The 18,446-nt window shown below is 36.0% G+C and overlaps 2 protein-coding genes across 3 annotated transcripts; one reads left to right on the forward strand and one right to left on the reverse strand.

The window, feature by feature from the left end:
• Nucleotides 1-4,117: 4,117 nt before the first annotated feature.
• Nucleotides 4,118-11,743, forward strand: LOC132180799 (probable inactive ATP-dependent zinc metalloprotease FTSHI 3, chloroplastic). Of its 2 annotated transcripts, none has more exons than XM_059593755.1 (5): nt 4,118-5,506; nt 7,239-7,562; nt 8,030-8,330; nt 8,484-8,686; nt 11,099-11,743. In XM_059593755.1, the coding sequence occupies exons 1-4, from the start codon at nt 4,394-4,396 to the stop codon at nt 8,681-8,683; spliced, it is 1,938 nt and encodes a 645-aa protein (XP_059449738.1). In that variant the 5' UTR covers nt 4,118-4,393; the 3' UTR covers nt 8,684-8,686; nt 11,099-11,743. The 2 variants fall into 2 exon arrangements, with proteins under 2 accessions (XP_059449738.1, XP_059449739.1); XM_059593756.1 differs by having other exon boundaries at nt 11,110-11,743.
• Nucleotides 11,744-12,181: 438 nt separating this feature from the next.
• On the reverse strand, nt 12,182-14,615 carry LOC132181396 (proline dehydrogenase 1, mitochondrial). The gene is made up of 3 exons (XM_059594598.1): nt 14,003-14,615; nt 12,540-13,429; nt 12,182-12,438 (listed from the first exon to the last, which is right to left on the reverse strand). Exons 1-3 carry the CDS (start codon nt 14,528-14,530, stop codon nt 12,399-12,401), a joined length of 1,458 nt encoding a protein of 485 aa, XP_059450581.1. The 5' UTR covers nt 14,531-14,615; the 3' UTR covers nt 12,182-12,398.
• Between the last annotated feature and the right edge of the window lie 3,831 nt (nt 14,616-18,446).

Below are 18,446 nucleotides of genomic sequence, written 5' to 3' on the forward strand. Positions count from 1 at the left end.
CCTTGGAAAAAATAATGAAAATTTTGCAGGCCCATGTTTAACAGCGGGAATTAATGCAAAAGTATAAGAAACGTTTTGTTTAAAATAATTAATCAAATTATCATAGATTTAAAATAATAATTATGCATTTTAAAATCACTTAAAAACGATTCCACTTTGCTTCACATTGCTATTTATCCGTTAGTTCAGTTCCTACTTCCTAGTAAACATAACCGTTACAACTTTCTTCCCGCATTCCTCAAACACTTGAAATCATACTGGGGAGTCATCGCTATTTCTATTCCTTTGTTCCTCAAATATTTCTCTATTCTTCCCTACTATTTCTTATTCTTCATACAAATCACTACCTTCTGAAACTCATTTTTAAAATTCATTTTGTGTTGTGTTTAGGGTTTAATTTGTTACTTTAATCCGATTGCTTGAAAATCTTTGAAACACTCGTTTAGTTTTCTCTTCTTCCTCTTGAATACAGAAGCCACATTATGGTTTATGTTTTTAAGTTGGTTTACACATAATTACTGAGTCAATAGTTATGTTAGTAATAGGCTGTCAGTTATTTGCTTTGTGATTGCGTCTCATGTATTTAAGTCTAACATTTCATGTAAAGGAGTATCCAAAAAATTATATAAAGTGTTTTTCATCTCCTAGCCGTGAGTTAGAGAGAGTGGAGGGATTGACCATTTGAAGTGCTATTCTCAAATTATTATACATCAAATATTCAGCCTCATAGGCCTGAGGAAAGGAAGAATAGGGTATGACTTTAATCGAAAGTTGTAATTGATGTAATTTTGTTCATTTGATTCTAATAAGTTTAACTTTTTTAGGATGACCAGCCTAAACAATGCTTGCTGATTTGGATTTTTCTTTTTTTTTTTTTTTCATTTTAAGCTTCTAAGATCAGTTTTACATCTCAGAACTTCTTTTCTTTCCGGGATAGGAATCATAGGTATATTTCAAATTCTAATACTCTATTTGGAATTTGAGAAAATGCAGATAAATATAGAATGTAAATAGGGTATGCAACTTGATCTACATTTCAATTTCAATTTTTTTCATATTGTTTTCTGTTCTACTTCTAAAAACGGTGAATGCTGCTATAAACCATGTATAATTTGTGGTACAAACTTCTTTGATGGCTTTGTCCAATAAAACAAACCTAACAAATGAGTTTTTATTTTGTTTGATAACAATTGTCTCTTCCTATTCATTCCCCATGACCACAAACCAGCAGTTTTCCTACAATACCGTGCAATGTTGATGTAGCGGTCTTAATCAACCTTTGGATTATTCATTGTTAAACAAAAAAATATATATCAAATGGTTGGTTATGGCAACCACATCATCATTATGAGATAATTATAGGATAAAAATGTGGTATATAACACTTCTTACATTTTTTTCTCATAAAATATTTCACAATACTGACATAGCAATATCAACTAACTATTTGATTAGTTTTTATTATTTTTTTTAAAAAAATCAATAATTGGTTGGGATAGTCATGCATTGTGAAATTAAAAAAAACTAGAAAAATACATAACAAATTACAAGCAAATCAACAACAAAAACCCTCAATATAGACAAATGTCTAGTTTCTCAATATTCCGAATCAAGATCTCGACAGAGAAGGTCAAGTAGGAATGCTGATAGCAAAGCTAATGATGACCCTTGATCGAGAGTGCTAACAAAAAAATCCCATAAAACTTGGCTCATAACCAGCTTCTAAGGAAACTGGAGAGGCTGAGAGGTAAATATACAATATTTGGGGGATATCCTACAGGACGGTGAGTTTGATGCCCAACCAGATCAGATCAAAAGTTTTTTGAGCTTAATTCTGAATCCAAAAAAAAAGGGGGAAAGAAATTTCATGTATATATATAAGCTGTTAATGGTTAATGATTAGCCTTTTTTTAAATCCTAAAACTGTTAACTACATCATCATAGGTGATTAGTAGTTTTTTCTAATCGTCTTTAAAAGTGGTTAGCAATTAGCGGGTGGTTAATAACCGCCCGTTCTTTCAACCCTAGTGAGAAAGAGGGCAGATTAGTGAAGACAGAGGAGGTGCGAGGATGATCCATGTGGAATGATGGACATAAATTTGACCTCCCAAACCCCAAGCAAGAAACAGTAAATACAAAAAGTAGTAAATGATAATCCAATCTTAAAAGTTGGTTCTAACTTCTAAATGACGTGTCTTCGTAGATGAGATATATTATTTTAAAAAGTATGTTACCAAGACGAGAATACATTTCTTGGAAATCAAACTTTTAAGAAGAAAAAAAGAATTGAAAAGTGTGATATTTCCCTTTTAACCCTTTTCAAAATGCTTAACAAACATATCCCAAACCGGTGGTTCTCACAAGAATTCAGATACTATTCCAAGTTCTGCGGACACGCGTGCAAGTAAGGGGCTTGCGCAGCTTTGCGCGACTCTTATGCGGTGATACACACCCATGAGAAGCTAAAAAGCCCCATCTAAGGGTGGAGTCCCGGCTGCCTTTAGGATATATATTAAAAAATAGTAATAATAAAATTTTTGTCATTTTTAGTTAAATTTTTATGAGTTAATATTTAATTTTTAATGCCTCAAAACTTATTTTTGAATTCAAAACTAAAATTTAGGGGTGAAAAGTTAACCCTTTAAGGATTGTATCACCTAAAATGGATTCGATCATCCTAAATTTGATGCTAATGCCTCAAATTTGGTGCTAATACTTCAAATTTAGTGTTAATACTTCAAATTTAGATTTCCTTTTAATATCTCTCTTCTTTAATTTTATTTTATTATTATTTTTTTTTTAAAAGCAAGCAAAATATCTGATGTTATTTAAAAAAAAAAAAAAAAAAAATCTTAGCCACGTCAACTTTGGCAGACGCTGGGATGACCCTAAGCTGTCGAAATCTCTACTCCTAAGGGTGTGCAAACGGTTATAACTAGTGGTTATTGGCTATAACTGCTAACTGCAACTGCCTTGGGCGGTTATCGATTTTTAATAACCGCAACTGCCTAGGCGGTTAGAGGTTATTTTATAACGGGCGGTTAATGGTTACTCAATCCAATAACTGGTAGTTTTATAACTGCTTTTTTTTATATGGGTTTTTAAGCTTTTTAAGTGTTTTGAGCATTTAACTGACCTATTTTTTTGGGCTTATTTTAACGGTTTTAAGGCCAAAATATTCCAAAAAAGATGGAAAAAAAAAATGTTTTTTTTGGGCCAGCCAATGTTTTTTAAATAAAGTAAGGCCAAATGACACTGTTTTGGTGTTTAACTCAAAACAACCTCATTTATAGAGGGTTTATTATATATTTTATTACTATAAAATATTTAATATATATTTTAATATTATTATATATAAAGTTAGACGGTTAGTAATTATTAACCGCCATCCTTTACCCCTAAAACCGGGATCAAGATCCCCAATAATCCTCAAAAAATTGCCCAACAGTTTTTTCTCAAATCCTGGCTATCCAACAGCCACAATTTTGCCATGTGTCCCAACTAAAAATAAATAATAAAATATTATTTATTTTTTAAAAAAATATATAAAACAAAATATATAAAAAAAATAAATAAATAAAAATAAATAAATAAAAAAGCGGCCAAAAAGCTATGGGAAGGAACCACCAGGGGCTAGTGGCCGGGCCACCCCTCGCGGGTCTCTAGGTGATTTAATTTTGGCCACATGTACGCACAAACACTCTCATGGCCTTTGGGGTGTTTTGGCCACTGAATCCCTGTGGGGGCCACACCTCCCCTAGGGTGGGTGGCCGCACCCATGTATGGCTCACCACTGGAGTTTTTTTTATTTTTTATTTTAATATTTTATATATATATTTTTAAAATAAATAATATTTTATTATTTATTTTTAGTTGAGATACGTGGTAAAATTGTGGCTGTTGGATGACATTAGATGGTCAGGATTTGAGAAAAAATTGTTGGGCAATTTTTTGAGGATTGTCGGGGATCCTGATCCCTAAACGCAGCAATTTTTACCATCTACGAAAACGGTTAACGGTTATAATTACATGCCGAGCCCCACCCGGCTTAACATGTGGATATCTTTCTTATCTTACGAAGCTAAGATCTTCTAAAAAGTGAAAGCCTACACATTTCTTATCTTACCCAGCTGAGACAAAGTCCCAATTATCAGGCCCGTCTCCCTTCTCTGAAGCTAGAAGAACCAGGTAATACACCAAAAGCTAATCACTTTACTGGGTCTGTTACAGCTCTAGCAAGTGTTTCTCACTTTGCAGTTTATTGTTTTCCCAATATTCTCCCATTTGTCTGGTGTTTTTGGTTTCAATGGTGGAAGAATCTCATATATTAAGTTCATACAGTTTGTGGGTAATGTTAGTTTTATAGATTGCCATTGCTGTGCAACAGACGTAGATGGCTTGTTTTTCTGTTATTTGCAACAAAGGGTTTCTTATTTCTCTAGAGAAAGTGGGAGTTCGCGGTGGAAAAACCAAGTCTTTGGCTAGATATAGAGGTTTTTGTTGTGGTTTATCTGAGTTTTCCTCTCGGGGGTTCTATGATTGCTGCAAATCTCAAATTGGGTTGTCCTGGAATAATAAGCTTAGTTCCCTGATTAGTGGGAATAGTGGCTTGGGCTTTTACAATTGTTGCAATAAATCTCAACGTGCATTGTCTTGTAAAAATGTGATCGAGCCACTGAGGAGTGGAAACAGAGGAGATAAACAGACCCACTTGGGTAAAAAACAGAATGTTTATGTGAGATTGAGAAAGAGGTTCTCATTAAGATTACGCCCGAGGTTAAGGTTATTAAGCATAAGACTGAAAATGATTTCGATTAGGTCAATTCTAAATGATATTGGAATGTTTTTGCGGAAGAACATAAGACGACTGGCACTTGCAACTTCAATTTCTATTGCACTGGGGGCAAGCTATTTGTTTTTGAAGTTTTCAGCATTGCCAGCTCCAAGGGTTGTTCCATATTCAGACTTGATATTGAGCCTTCAAGATGGGTCTGTTACTAAGGTTTTACTTGAAGAGGGATCTCGTCGAATATATTATAATACGAACTTGCAGAGTACTTCGAATACTGAAACATCACATGGGGAACCGCCAGTAATTAATGTTGCAACTGAGAGTGGATCTGATAAGGTTGCAACAGATGATGGTTCAAGAACAAGCCAAGCACTGAATGTAAGTGTATTGAAAAGATTTTCAAGGACTCGAGCTTCTAACCCGGAGTGGCAGTATTCGACGAGAAAAATTGATCACGATGAAAAATTTCTCCTTAGCTTGATGAGAGAGAGGGGAATTACATATAGTTCGGCTCCTCAATCAGTGTTGACTTCGATGAGGAGTACTTTGATAACTGTGATATCTCTTTGGATTCCTCTGATTCCTTTGATGTGGCTTCTTTATCGGCAACTTTCTGCTGCTAATAGTCCAGCAAAAAAGCGGCAACCTAATAATCAGATGGTTGGGTTTGATGATGTGGAAGGTGTTGATGCTGCTAAGTTGGAGCTTATGGAGGTAAGATTTATTCGTTGAAATTGCATCAAATGCAGAAATCCTGTCCCTAATTTATATTGTTGAGACTGTAGATTTCTGATTTGATAAGGCATAGTTGCATTGGAAACTTATAACAAAGTTGATAATTAGGAGGCATGGCATAGTTTTTTCCCCTTATCTTAGAGATTTTTGTGCCTGGTTAAAAACTTAAAACTGCTAGATACAAATGGCTAGCAAACCCCCCTGCATATAAGCTATTACTCATGATTCACTTTTAGGACTTCTAGATTTTTGAGTCTATTGAATATGTACTTATATATGTGTGCCACTTTTGAGATTATTTAGTATGCAGTATTTAATGCCAAAAGAAAAAAAGTTTTAAGTACAAAGAATTATGCAAGGTGCTACTAAAGTACTGATACTTTACTTTATTTGGTGGTGTTCATATAAAATATTTAAGTTGTTGTGGAACTAGAATGGGAATATCTTAATATTGTTTATTGTGAGTCTGGATGAGCAACTTCGATTATGTAAGACACAACTCCTTCAGATTCGGTTAGTCCTGAATGTCCAAACACAAAAGACGCAGAATTGGAGAGTTGTCTATATTGGCTCATCTTTTAATTTCAGGTATTGACTTCTAGAGTAGGTTTAAGGACCTATTGGCCGTTCTTGAAGTCCCTCTGCAGTAGTCATACTAGTTTATGAACATTTGCCCCCTTGGAACAGGGTTGGTAGTTCTTAAATTGTAAAATCTGACAGATCATTGAATCATAGGCTAAAATTCGTAGCACCTACTTAATAGAAAATTGTAGTCTTTGCAAAAGAGATTTCTGTTTAAATATATGTGGATAATGGGGACTTAGTTGATTATCTTCTTATGCATTGTGCTGCATTGAAACTGATTTTACAAGCAGTTTGTGCAGTGCTGACATTTAAATTTTTACTCTCATTTCTGTGATGGCTGCCAATTTCAATATCCTCCATGCTAAATACAAAATAAAATATATTTTCTCAAGTGAATTAATATAAGACAATTTGTAGTGATCATCATCTTGAATTGGCAATGTTCTTCTAATGTCCATACATGCCCTTAACAACCACCTGTTCAAATTTTAGATTCGCATACAAACTTCGTCCTGATTTTATGCTTACATTGTCACAATTTCTATTAAAAACCTTAACGATAGATGTATGATGGGAGCAATTTGATAGCAAAGCATGTCTTAAAGAGTGATTTGTTTAATTTTAAACATTAGGGACTGTTTTGATAAAAGGTTAAATCTTAGGGACCTCTTCAATGTTTTTCCTATTTTTTGTGGCAAGAATTGGAGGCATTCTTGATCATCTGTTATGATTGTAATGGGTCATCAATGTATATTTGTGGTATCACATATTTTAATTTTAATTTTATCCCACCTAGTGCCTAAGGCGTGCAGCAATCTTCTGCATCATTTTATACACGTTGCGGGCACTTTAGCTTTCTCAGTAATATTCTTGTGGAAGCTTCTTCATTTGTATGAAAACTGATCTAGAAGAAGAAAAACAGTGCAGATATCATTCAATCTCTCTTTCTCTCTCTCTCTCTCTCTCTCTCTCTTATTTGTCCTCTATGGACTTCTGAAGCCAGTTTGCTTGAAGACCGTTGTTTATTGTCTAAAACATTGTGTGAACTATGTGCCCTAGATTGGTCTTGTACTTGTGATCAGAAATTTAATTTTCTTCCTTTGATATTTATGGACACAATTTATAGATAGTTTCATGCCTACAAGGAGATGTTAACTATCAAAAGCTAGGAGCAAAGTTACCTAGAGGTGTATTACTGGTGGGCCCTCCAGGAACAGGAAAAACATTACTGGCCCGTGCAGTGGCTGGAGAAGCAGGAGTACCATTCTTCACTGTTTCTGCTAGTGAATTTGTGGAGTTGTTTGTTGGAAGAGGAGCAGCTCGTATTCGAGACCTTTTTAATGTGGCAAGGAAGTCTGCTCCTTCAATCATATTCATTGATGAACTTGATGCAGTTGGAGGGAAGCGTGGTAGAAGTTTCAATGATGAACGTGACCAAACATTAAACCAGGTAAGAATTCAAATCTACTAGCAACTCTTGCACTCTTTTTGTCTATATGTTTTACATTAACTATTTTTCAAATGATTTCTTAGCTCAAGTGGCCTTTTGCATTATTACTATGGAATTCCACTTTATAGAGCATGATATGATGTTATCAAAAAAATTTGAATCATTGTCAAACCTACTGAATTCAAAAGAAAGAAAGAAAGAAAGAAAGAAAGAAGTGAATTCCTGTTCTGAAAAAAAAAATCTGAATTTTTTGTTTGTTTGTTTGTTTTTGCTTTTGTTGAGAAACATATGCATCCTCTAGAAGTCTTGACCTTTTTTTTAAGACTATTGATATTCTTAGCATATACTTTATCTATATCAGGATCACTGGATTGTTTCCTTTTATGATCATAAATCTTAATTTTCTATGCGGTTGCATGGAAGTTCCATGTTTCAATTGGCTTTTAATACTGTTTCTGCTTTTGTAGTTGCTCACAGAGATGGATGGATTTGAGTCGGACATGAAAGTGGTTGTTATTGCAGCAACTAATAGGCCTGAAGCATTGGATGCAGCTCTCTGTAGGCCTGGTCGCTTCTCAAGAAAGGTACTTGTAGGAGAACCAGATGCTGAAGGAAGGAAAAGGATATTGGCTGTACATTTGAGAGGAGTTCCACTAGAGGAAGACAAACATCTTATCTGCGATCTAGTTGCTTCCCTGACTCCAGGTTTTGTAGGTGCTGATCTTGCAAACATTGTTAATGAAGCTGCTTTACTTGCTGCTCGTAGAGGTGAGGTGGAAGTAAAAACCTACAATATTGTTTGAGCAGCCCATCCCTCCCCCCTTTTCTTTCCTTCTTCTATCTCATTGTTGTTGTTTTCTTTGTCCTCTTGGTGAATAATGGACAAGTAAGTGTAAATATAAATTCTTCTGGGTTTTGCAGGCAGTGAAACTGTGACGATGGAAGATATAATGGATGCTATTGAAAGAGCAAAATTTGGGATCAATGATAAGCATCTGAGGCCAAGTACACTAAGCAAGGAGCTTTGGAAACTGTTTCCCTGGATTCCCTCTATGGTGGGAAGGAATGTCACCAGACAGGATGGAGTGCAAGGTCCATTAGGCTATCAAACTCTTAGCTGATAAGTATGTTTGCTTGATGTCTTTTACTGTTACATATCTACTATAATATTCAGAATGTTATATAATTTTTGAATGTCAAATAAATTTTGATTTCTATTTATAATCTTCTCCACAAGAGAAATATCCATTATAATAAATGCAAAGCCTTTGTGCTAATTCCTTTCCCATACTAATCTTTAGAGAGAGAGAGAGAGAGGATAGTAACTGATGGGCTTATGTTATTTTCTCCATACTAATCTTTATAACTACCACCAACCTAGATAAAGATAAATACCACTAAACCTAAACAAAGACAAACTCAACTAGATAAATGAAATGGATAAAATCCTCTAAGACTACCCTTCAAGTTGGAGATTATCAACTTTGAACAAATAAATGTAGCACATCCATGATGAAGGTCTTTTAAGGAGTAGCAAAATCTACTTACCGCAAACAACTTGTCACAAACAGAATCAACAAACTGAAAAGGATCTGAACAGACCATGTAATCGCTTGACTTGGCCAAGAAACAAACTGAATTGGCCGAAAAATCATTGAGCTAGTCGAAAAGCCAACTGAATCGGCAAAAAACAAACAGAATTGGCCCAAAAGCCAAATGAGCCAGCCGAAAGAGAATGGAATCGGCTGAAATTCAATGAAACACGTAGAAAACAATTGGGACCAGCCGAAATAACAATTGAACTGGCCAAAAGTTAAAAAGTATGTTGGATTGTGGTTGAAACTCCGGTGGAGGGGGAGGAGGGCTATTCCAAGGAGGTGATGGACACGATGAATTTCGCCTCTGTGATGGGGTTGTAGGGAGGTGATGATAAAAGTATGTTGGATCTTTTTTCTTCTATCGATAAGGACAAGAGGGAATCTATTTCTGTTTCTAAGGTTAAGGGGTTGAGGGAGCTCAACAATTTGGAGTGCACCTTAAATTTGGAGGCGACTCAGGTGAGGTGCCAGCGTCGGCGGGGGTTTCTCGGGTCTAAAAATATTTTTTCTTTTCCCCCCTGAGGTGCATTAGGGTCTTTGGATTTTTAGGGCTGTTATTGGGCATTTGTAGGTCTTAGTCCTGGTATGTTTCGGGCTTTAGGGTTTTTGTTTGGGTCTATGTGTGTCTCTTATGGGGCCCCTTGTGAGCTTAGGGTTTTTTTCTTGGGCGATTCTTGGTGCTCGCTTCTACTTAGTGTAATTGTGTTGCGCCCTTTTGGGTTTTTTTGATATGTACATTTTTACTTATCAAAAAAAAGTTAAAAAACTTGACCTAAAACAACCAAAATGGGCTGAAATACAACTAATCCAATCGAAAAGGCAACTAAACGAGCCGAAACTCAATATACTCGACTGAAAATCTCCACAACAGACCAGACTCACACCAAATGCACCAGAAAGTAATGAAAACCAGTCACCACATACAGCTACACAACGACATATGAATGCGAGTTTTCCTAGAGCGGCTCAGGACTGGGAAGTGGATGCCTTGCCTCAGTCTTCAGGTTGTTGTATTTAGTAAGAATGAGAAGGGAAGAGGAAGACAAGTTGTAATGGGTCCCTTCTAAAAGAGGGTTGTTTGGTGTTAAATCCTTATAAGGGTAATGGGTTGTCATAATGATTTTCGTTTGTTTATATTTGGTTTACTGCATTTTCATGTTCATGTTTATATTTTTTTTTATAACTTGGTCTTTGTATTGTGTGCTCAAAGTTGTTATAGCTTGAGGGGAGTATTAGAGTATGTTTTTCGTTTGCTTGTTTCTTACAAGCTGGGCTTCTGTGATATATATACTCCAGCTTGAACGGGAGTGATAGAAGAGTTTGTTATGGTTTAGAGTTCACGAGTATTTTAATCATTGTAATATTTTTCAACCTATATAATAAAGTATGTGAGGCTATGTGAGGTGTAAGGAGCCTCCACCTTCTCTCTAATTTTTTCATGCAAACTACAACACTATTATTACTTTATATTTTATTTTCCTACTCTTTTCCATAAACGAATGAAAGCCTTGAGCTTAAATTACAGTGAGCAGGTCAGACTTGATTTTGACTGGGTTAACTATCAAGTCACCTTTTTTTTTGTTTGTCAAACAATAAGTCCCTTCCACAAAATCCATGCACTGAATGGGCACTGCTTTGGAAATTTGACTTGCAAACTCTTAAGATTCAAGGCCCTCAGTTTACATTGGACCAATAGGCCATTGATCAGTATGTCTTTTCATGCAGCTGAAACATGTTTGGTATACGGATATGCTTAAAGGATGTGTCATTTGATATGCCCATGATATTTGGGCTTGAACATTTTGATATCCTTTTGTCCTTCCCTTTTCCTTTTCAGTTTTTTTCGAAATCTTAAGATACATATTTCATGCCCTTTTCAGCTTAAGTTTTGAATTGTAAATGACTAGTAGCCCCTCTTAATCTTATCACTGGTGCCAGCAACTTGCCAGAAAGAATACAAAGGACAGGATCTTGGATTCCATATCAGTAAAGACCAGGACCACGTTTTTAGTGGGAAACATCAGTGTACCTGCATTTCTTCTATAGCATCAGCAACTGTGGATGGTAGCAAGCAAGCTTTGGGATCTGATTGAAAAAGAAAAAGAAAAAGGAAAAGGTGGCAAAGGGCAGTGGAATCTCTATTCAACTTTATGTGGTTTGTGGGAAGATATGGATTATATGGATGGATGGATGGATGGCTCCCCTGTGGTTGAAAGTCATTATCCGAATGGGAAGTGCGATGCCCTAGTCAGAATACAAGATTGCCACGACAAAACCAATGATCTCCCAACTTGTTGGGATTCCACTTGTGATATTGAGACCCACTAAATCCGTGAGGCGTGAAGCATATGCCATATGAATATCATATGATGTTGATTGAGCATTTTTCTTCCTGGTTGATTGAGCATGATTATGTCATGAAGGGTTCTTTGCATTATACTTCTTACATCATGAAATGATACAAGTCAGAGCCTGGACAGGTTTTTTCTCCAAACTGTTACGTGTTAAACATGTGGGTTGCTTTTTCCTAAGTTAGTTTGTTCTTCCTTAGTAACAATAATTAATGATTTTTTGTTTTGTTTTTTTTTTCACTTTGGTTTGTTATAATAATGTCACGTGCATGAGTCATTACATAAATCTCAAGATATGGGATTGAGATTTCAGACCCCTCAGCCCATGCCGTAATCAAAACACATGCATGTGACCGACATGCACATGCTTATCACTTATCAGTAGAAATCAATCTGTGATGAGGATAAGCCAAATCCTTTTTCAGATTTGAACTTCAATTTCCCAGGCAATGGCAGCACTTTCCAGGCAATCTCATTTCACTCAATCCCCCATCTTTCCTGCTTTAATTTGCTAAGGAATTTCAAGCAAACAATTAAAATAAACTTTAACAAACAACAACAAATTCAGACCAAAAAAAAAAAAAAACTTCCATTAAGCATCAATTGATTGATTTCTAAGAGTAGAGGTAATTTTTTTTATTTATTTTTTTATTATTATTTTTTGGGGGGTGGGGTACAAGTAATTGCCTTGATTTCTCAAGGAAGAAAGGAAAAAGTATTTGTTTCAAGTTATGTATCAAAGTAGCATGCTTGATCTTGTAACTTGTTTGCTTAAGTTTCTTCCAAAGAAAAGAAATGCTGCTTGCTTCATCAGAAGTCATCAAATTTGCAATCATAAGACCAATTATATTTGTACAGATTGTTCAAATACTACATCTTCTTCGCCTTTAGAAAACAGCTGCCATCAGTCTCCTCTTCAACTCTTTCCTGCATAAATGCAAGCAAAAATCAGAACAACACCATAGAAAGAAGAAAAAAAAACAATTTTGGTTGCTTTTTTTTTTTTTTTTGGAAAACTAAATGTTTACCTCATGAGTTGCCTGTCAAGGGTTGAAGCAGATAAAAGACCTCTATTCTCTTCAGCCCTCCTTAGAAGGTATGGCATGACCATCTCTACAGGCCCAAAAGGCATGTACTTGCTCACTTGAAACCCTGCATTTCTCAAGCCGAAGGAAAGCGCATCAGCCATTCCATATAGCTGCGCAAATTGCAGCCTCTGGTTCAACTTCCCAATACCCAAATCATTTGCTTTTGCCACTGCAATTCTCCCTGATTCAACATTGTGAGTGGCAAGAACAAGTGCTCCAGGGCCATTGGAAATCTTTTCTAGCAAGAAAGAAGCACAGTCATTGTAGCACACATGCGTATCCTGTATAGAATTGTGTATAGGAGATTCAAAGCCCAATGAAGAAGCTAGTTTCCTTTCACTTGACATATAAGCTCCCCTCACCAACTTGAACCCCATGGGGATTCCCTTTTTGTCTGCAGCCATTGATGCCAGCAACAACCTCTCTTTGGCATCTTTCAAGTATGCCTGAATTGTTCCATGCACAATTGGGTTGTCATCTTTGTTGTACATGATTGCAGAAGAGTAGGTGAAATAGTCAATGGCGGGTTGAATGGAACTATACTCTGCATCAACTGTTAGAGGGATATTGGCTTCTAGACATTTTTGGCATATTTTTAGCAGTCTCTGGTGGCCTAGCACAAGATCATTCTCCTCTTCTGGGGTCAATGGTTCAGGCTTCTTAAGGGTGTGATATGTAGGGGTTGAACCTGAGAAAATGGGGAGGGTTTCCAGCTTCTTCCATGGCAGATTGAAACAAGGGTCTTTGTATTCCCATCTCAACAAGTCACTCACCCGCTCAAGCAGCTTCATTGGGCAAATCGCGGTGATTTTCACAACCAGACAACTCACCTATTCAAATTTCAAAGAAAAAAACACAAAAAAAAATCATTCTACATTAAATCTAAACTGTAATTTTTTATTTTATAGCATCAAATGCAGTCCACACATGTTCTACAAATACTTGCCAAAAAAAAAAAAAAAATCTACAAATTGTCAGCAGGTAGGACCCACAAGACACGTAAGCTTTCTCGGACGTAAAAAAGTGTGCTGACAAGACATTGCCACGTCAGAGTGGAGTACAGGCTCATCTCATGCCCATAACTCGTTTTGGGTTCTAATTAACCCAAGTTATTATGAATTTTTTAATAACAAGTTATGATAAACAAGAAAAGTTGAACACGTTTTTATTTTTTGTTTTTAATTTTCAAGAGACTGTTTATTTTTTTTCGAAAATTAGTTTTATTTATATATTTGTGTGAGAAATCAATCCAAATGAGTCATAGAAGATTAAATTATGTTTAGTTATTAAAAAAAAAAAAGCAGAATAAAGAAAAAGAAAATTGTTGAATCAGAGAAACCAAAGACTTTCTGAAATTAATTACAAGAAAAAAGAAGAAATGGGGCGTGGAAATTGAAGCTTACGGAAGAAGGTGGAAGAGACGTGGCAGACTCAACGGTGTGAAGGAAGGCCTCCAAGTTACGATCAGATGAGTCGTTGTCGCCGGCGTATTCCACAGCGTAATCGAGCATGGATCTGAGCCCACAAAGGTGGAGACACCGCACGGATTCTCCGGCGGCGGCCGCGTCCTCGCCGGCACAGAAGTGCTCGTAAAAGGTGTGCCTCAGGGCGCCCAATACGGCGCCCCTGGTCACGCCCACGTGCATGAGGTTGGACCGCATGACCCACGTCCCGAAATCCACCATGGGCTCGATGGCCGCGGCGTGGAGGATTGCGGAGGCGCGTAGGAGCTTCGACGTCGGCACGCACGAGAAGAGCTTCTCGGCATCGTCGAGTCTGAGCGGCGCGCTTGCTGGTGGCTTTTGGAACGTGGGTTCCGGCTTCGCGATGTGATCGACGGCGGCTGACGATGACGCTGATGATGGTGAGGTTGAGGAGGTGAGAGGCCTGGTGATCAAGTTGCGGAGACTTCTCAGCACACGGTTTGCCATAAACTATACGAGTGGTGTGGAATCAAAAGGTTGATTTTTCACTTTCCAAAATATGGAATCTCTCTACACTTTCGAGGAATCTCTCTCTCTCAGACTATATTACGTGTGTTTTCGTGAGGCTTCGGCGGATTATATAGGCACGAAAACTGACTGTCTGACTCTGGGACATAACAGAATAATAAACATGATGTAAAAGGGTATATACTTTACTTCTATTCGTGTAGTTCTAGCAATGATTTTAATAGTCACATTATTCTTAATAGAATATAAGTAAAATATAAGTAGACCACTTAAAATTATTTGTATATATAAGATTTTTTTTTTTTGTTTTTTGACATGTTCGCACAAGAGGGGGAGGGAGATTCGAACTAGTGAACTCCGCTTCATTAGGTGTGGTTTTAACCGATTGAACTACCTCTTGAAAACTCATATATATAAGATTGATTGAGAATGATAAAAAAAAAAACATGCTAACATTTGAAAATTCAGAGGTATATGATTCTGATTTGCACAAGAGGACTGTGGTCTTTAAAATTATAATTTAGTGTTTAATATCTTGTGAATTTCGAAGCATAGAAAGAAAAAATGAGAGGCATATATAGAGAGGTAAGTCGGATTAGAGGGAGTTATGGAAAGGCTTTGTTGGTGGTGGGTGCACTAGATAAGTGCCAGCGTAGTTCGGAGAAGTGTGAGAATTGAGATGGCATTTGGTGGACCAATCGAGTTGTCAGAATTTGAAGCCCAGCGTGGATCTTATATAGATTTACGCGCTTTCTTACCTACGTGGTTACAAGCGCGGATTTTGCGGGGCGAGTGCGAGTGGGGTGCCGGGTGCGATCACTTATCGGTTATCGGAAGGAGGAGAGATATGGGTAGTGAAATGCTACGCGCCTCAATGGGGGCCGTGACCTCGTCCAGTGCTAGTGGTTTTAAGATAGACAGGATCATACGTGGCTTCACGGAATATGGAGGGTTGATAGTGATCTTGGGAAAGAGACAGCATCAACATTTTTTTTTTTTAGGAATGATATGGACTCAACTTTTTTGCTCAACAAAAGTTCAATTTTTACCTTATTTATTTTTAAAAAATAAAATAAAATAAAAAATGAAAAAAAATGTTTAAAACAACCCTATCTATTTTTTGTCTTTCTTTTATTTGGTATTTTTTTTAAAATGAAAAATGGTATTTTTTTCATAATAATGTCATTTTTTTTTTAAGAAAATGTCATTATTATGAAGAAAAATACTATTTTTCATTTTTTTTAAAAATACTAAATAAAAGAAAGGCCAAAAATAGATAGGGTTGCTTCAGACATTTTTTCCATTTTTCATTTTGGTTTTTTTAGAAAAAAAATAAAAGGTAAAAGTTGGACTTTTGTTGGGCAAAAAAGTTGGGCCTTTAGCATTTTTTTTTTTTTTTTTCATCCTTTCTAATCTTATCTATAACCTTAATAGATTAATTATTAAATTTGTAAACTCATACAAATTTAATAGTTAATTCATTTATTTATTATAAAAATCATTAAAAAATGAATAAATTCTATCATTTATCATTTTTACTATAAGTTTTACAAATTAGACTTACTAATTTAAATGCTACTTATCTCATTAATCATTAAATAATTAATAAAAATTTAATTAGTGTTAGTATGGTAGAACCACGTTGATTATTATGTCGATTTGTAACTCCAAAAAAAAAAAAAAAAAAAAAAAAGAAGAAAAAGAAGGTGTGGACAAGCTGTCAATTGGGCAAATTGGCCACCTCCATTTGATCACATGGAATGTGGTTTTGGCCATCCCCAAGTTGAGGGACAAAGGGAGGGGGGATTGGCATAGGCCATGGCCACCCCCTCAAATCTTAAGAACAAAAAATTATAAAGGTATATATATATAAAGTAAAAAAAAAAATTATAAGATATTGGCCCTTAGGAGAAATTTTTTTTTTACCCTCGGCTCCTACCCATAATAGTTTCTGGTTCCGTTCCAGCCCAAGTTGGTCATAGTACGTGTCACTTGCATTGTATGTGATTGGCATTCCGTCCAAAAATATGGAAAAAAGTGATGAAGGATCCAACTTGCCACAGTATTTATATACTTCAAGGGAATCGAATGTCACTTTTTAAATATTGGATGTCAAAACACAGAAAAAGACTACTTCATGAGGGGAGGGTAAAGAGTATTTTTCGTTGTATTAGTTTCGATCCGTGGACCCAAAAAGAATGTTTTCTCTTTATAAACAATGTTTGGATCCAATTTGTTTTAGAAACATATGCTATCTCTTTATAAACATGAACCTGAAAAATTTAGAGCCACGAGCTTTAACAAGATTCCTTTCTTTTCCTCTTTTAAATTTCCTAATCTACTTCAATTTATTTGTTCCTTTAAATCATATATTTTCTCTTATAAATCATGTTTGGATCCAAGGATGGAAAGGTTAATTACTTCGAGAGTGAGAGCTAAAATCTTAGTAGTGAGAATGATTGTATCCGAAATAATCGCATGTCCTCTCTTTATACGAGATTTCCACTAACAGGGTACGACCTTTGACTAAGTGTTATACGCTCATAGGGTACAATCTTGACCAATCATGACGTCAGATTACATCACTGTCCTAGCGTGGTGCCAAATTACAACTTACAACTTACTAGCAGGTTGTCATCGTGACTTAATATTGCTAACTAGTCCTAATTTTGTGCATGTACAAATGCAGAAGAAATACCGAAATGCCTCGTTAAGCTATTTACCCCAAGAGAGAGAGGAAAAATCCGATAACATTTACTTTTTTCTAATCAAAAACCAAATTATCTCAAAGAAAAAGTCTATATATCCCTCAAAAATCGTAACAAACTTTGAATTTAATGATAAGTCTCATCAAAAGCAGCTCCTGCCTTCTAGTCCAAAGGCCAAAATTAATGCCCAACAAGCATACACGTGCATAGCAATGCATTGGCTTGAAAATCCTATAAATTAAAATTTTCCTCACATTACATCCATCACCCAATTAAGTTTAACCTAATATTTCACAGCTCAGACAGTTGCTTTGTGAGTTTGTTTTTTCTCCAAATAGAGACTAATTAAGATGGACCAATCCCAGAATGCGAGTTACCAAGCTGGCCAGACCAAGGGCCAAGCTGAGGTGAGTTATACTACTACATGTTACATGCATGTATCATGCGTATGCGTCATACACCTAAGACAGAGGGATCCCTTCATATATGAACATATATGATGTTGATATGCATGTTTTGAATTCCAGGAAAAGACAAGCGGCATGATGGACAAGGCAGGCAATGCTGCCCAAGGTGCCAAGCAATCATGCCAAGAGGTTCAACAATTAATGTTTTAACTAATTAAGGCTTCTTTTGTTTCGGCATACAATGGTTTTTGAAAAATGTTTTTCGTATCTTTTGGTGTTTGATGTAGCGAAAAGTAATAATGAAACCGAAAATATTTCCAGAAAAGCTTATTTAATTGGAGTTCTTTTTGCAGAGTGGTGAGCAGATGAAATCGAAGGCACAAGGGGCTGTTGATGCTGTTAAGGATACACTTGGTGTAAACAAATGAAACTAATGAAGCTCTTCGAGGAAGAACCAAAACTCTCTTTCTTTATCATCAATATTCGAATCACTGTTGAAAACTCAAGATTCTCTTCCACATAAATTTTGTGCTTTTGCCTTTTGATTTATGAATTTTTGTTTTTCTTGTACTTCGCACTTTCTTTAATAATTCTTGCTCTTATTGATCTGATTGTGATCAAATTTGTCATGCACAATGTTTCTAGATTAATATCTCTATCAATAATTGGGTAGGCCTATCCATTGTAATTAATTGAACGTACAAGGAAAACTTCAGTTACCGCTCATGATCTTTCATCATTTTCGTAATCATTGCAAGTTTTTGAAAGATGGTAACTCCA

The sequence above is a fragment of the Corylus avellana genome, chromosome ca5 (assembly GCF_901000735.1).
Source record: "Corylus avellana chromosome ca5, CavTom2PMs-1.0".
In the NCBI taxonomy this organism is placed as follows: domain Eukaryota; kingdom Viridiplantae; phylum Streptophyta; class Magnoliopsida; order Fagales; family Betulaceae; genus Corylus; species Corylus avellana.

Coding starts and splice junctions, on each gene's coding strand:
- LOC132180799 (XM_059593755.1), top strand. CDS start 4,394: ATGGCTTGTTTTTCTGTTATTTGCAACAAAGGGTTTCTTATTTCTCTA. Junction 5,507..7,238: donor CTAAGTTGGAGCTTATGGAG/GTAAGATTTATT, acceptor CACAATTTATAG/ATAGTTTCATGCCTACAAGG. Junction 7,563..8,029: donor GTGACCAAACATTAAACCAG/GTAAGAATTCAA, acceptor CTGCTTTTGTAG/TTGCTCACAGAGATGGATGG.
- LOC132181396 (XM_059594598.1), bottom strand. CDS start 14,530: ATGGCAAACCGTGTGCTGAGAAGTCTCCGCAACTTGATCACCAGGCCT. Junction 13,430..14,002: donor CGTCTCTTCCACCTTCTTCC/GTAAGCTTCAAT, acceptor AAATTTGAATAG/GTGAGTTGTCTGGTTGTGAA. Junction 12,439..12,539: donor CTTGACAGGCAACTCATGAG/GTAAACATTTAG, acceptor GCATTTATGCAG/GAAAGAGTTGAAGAGGAGAC.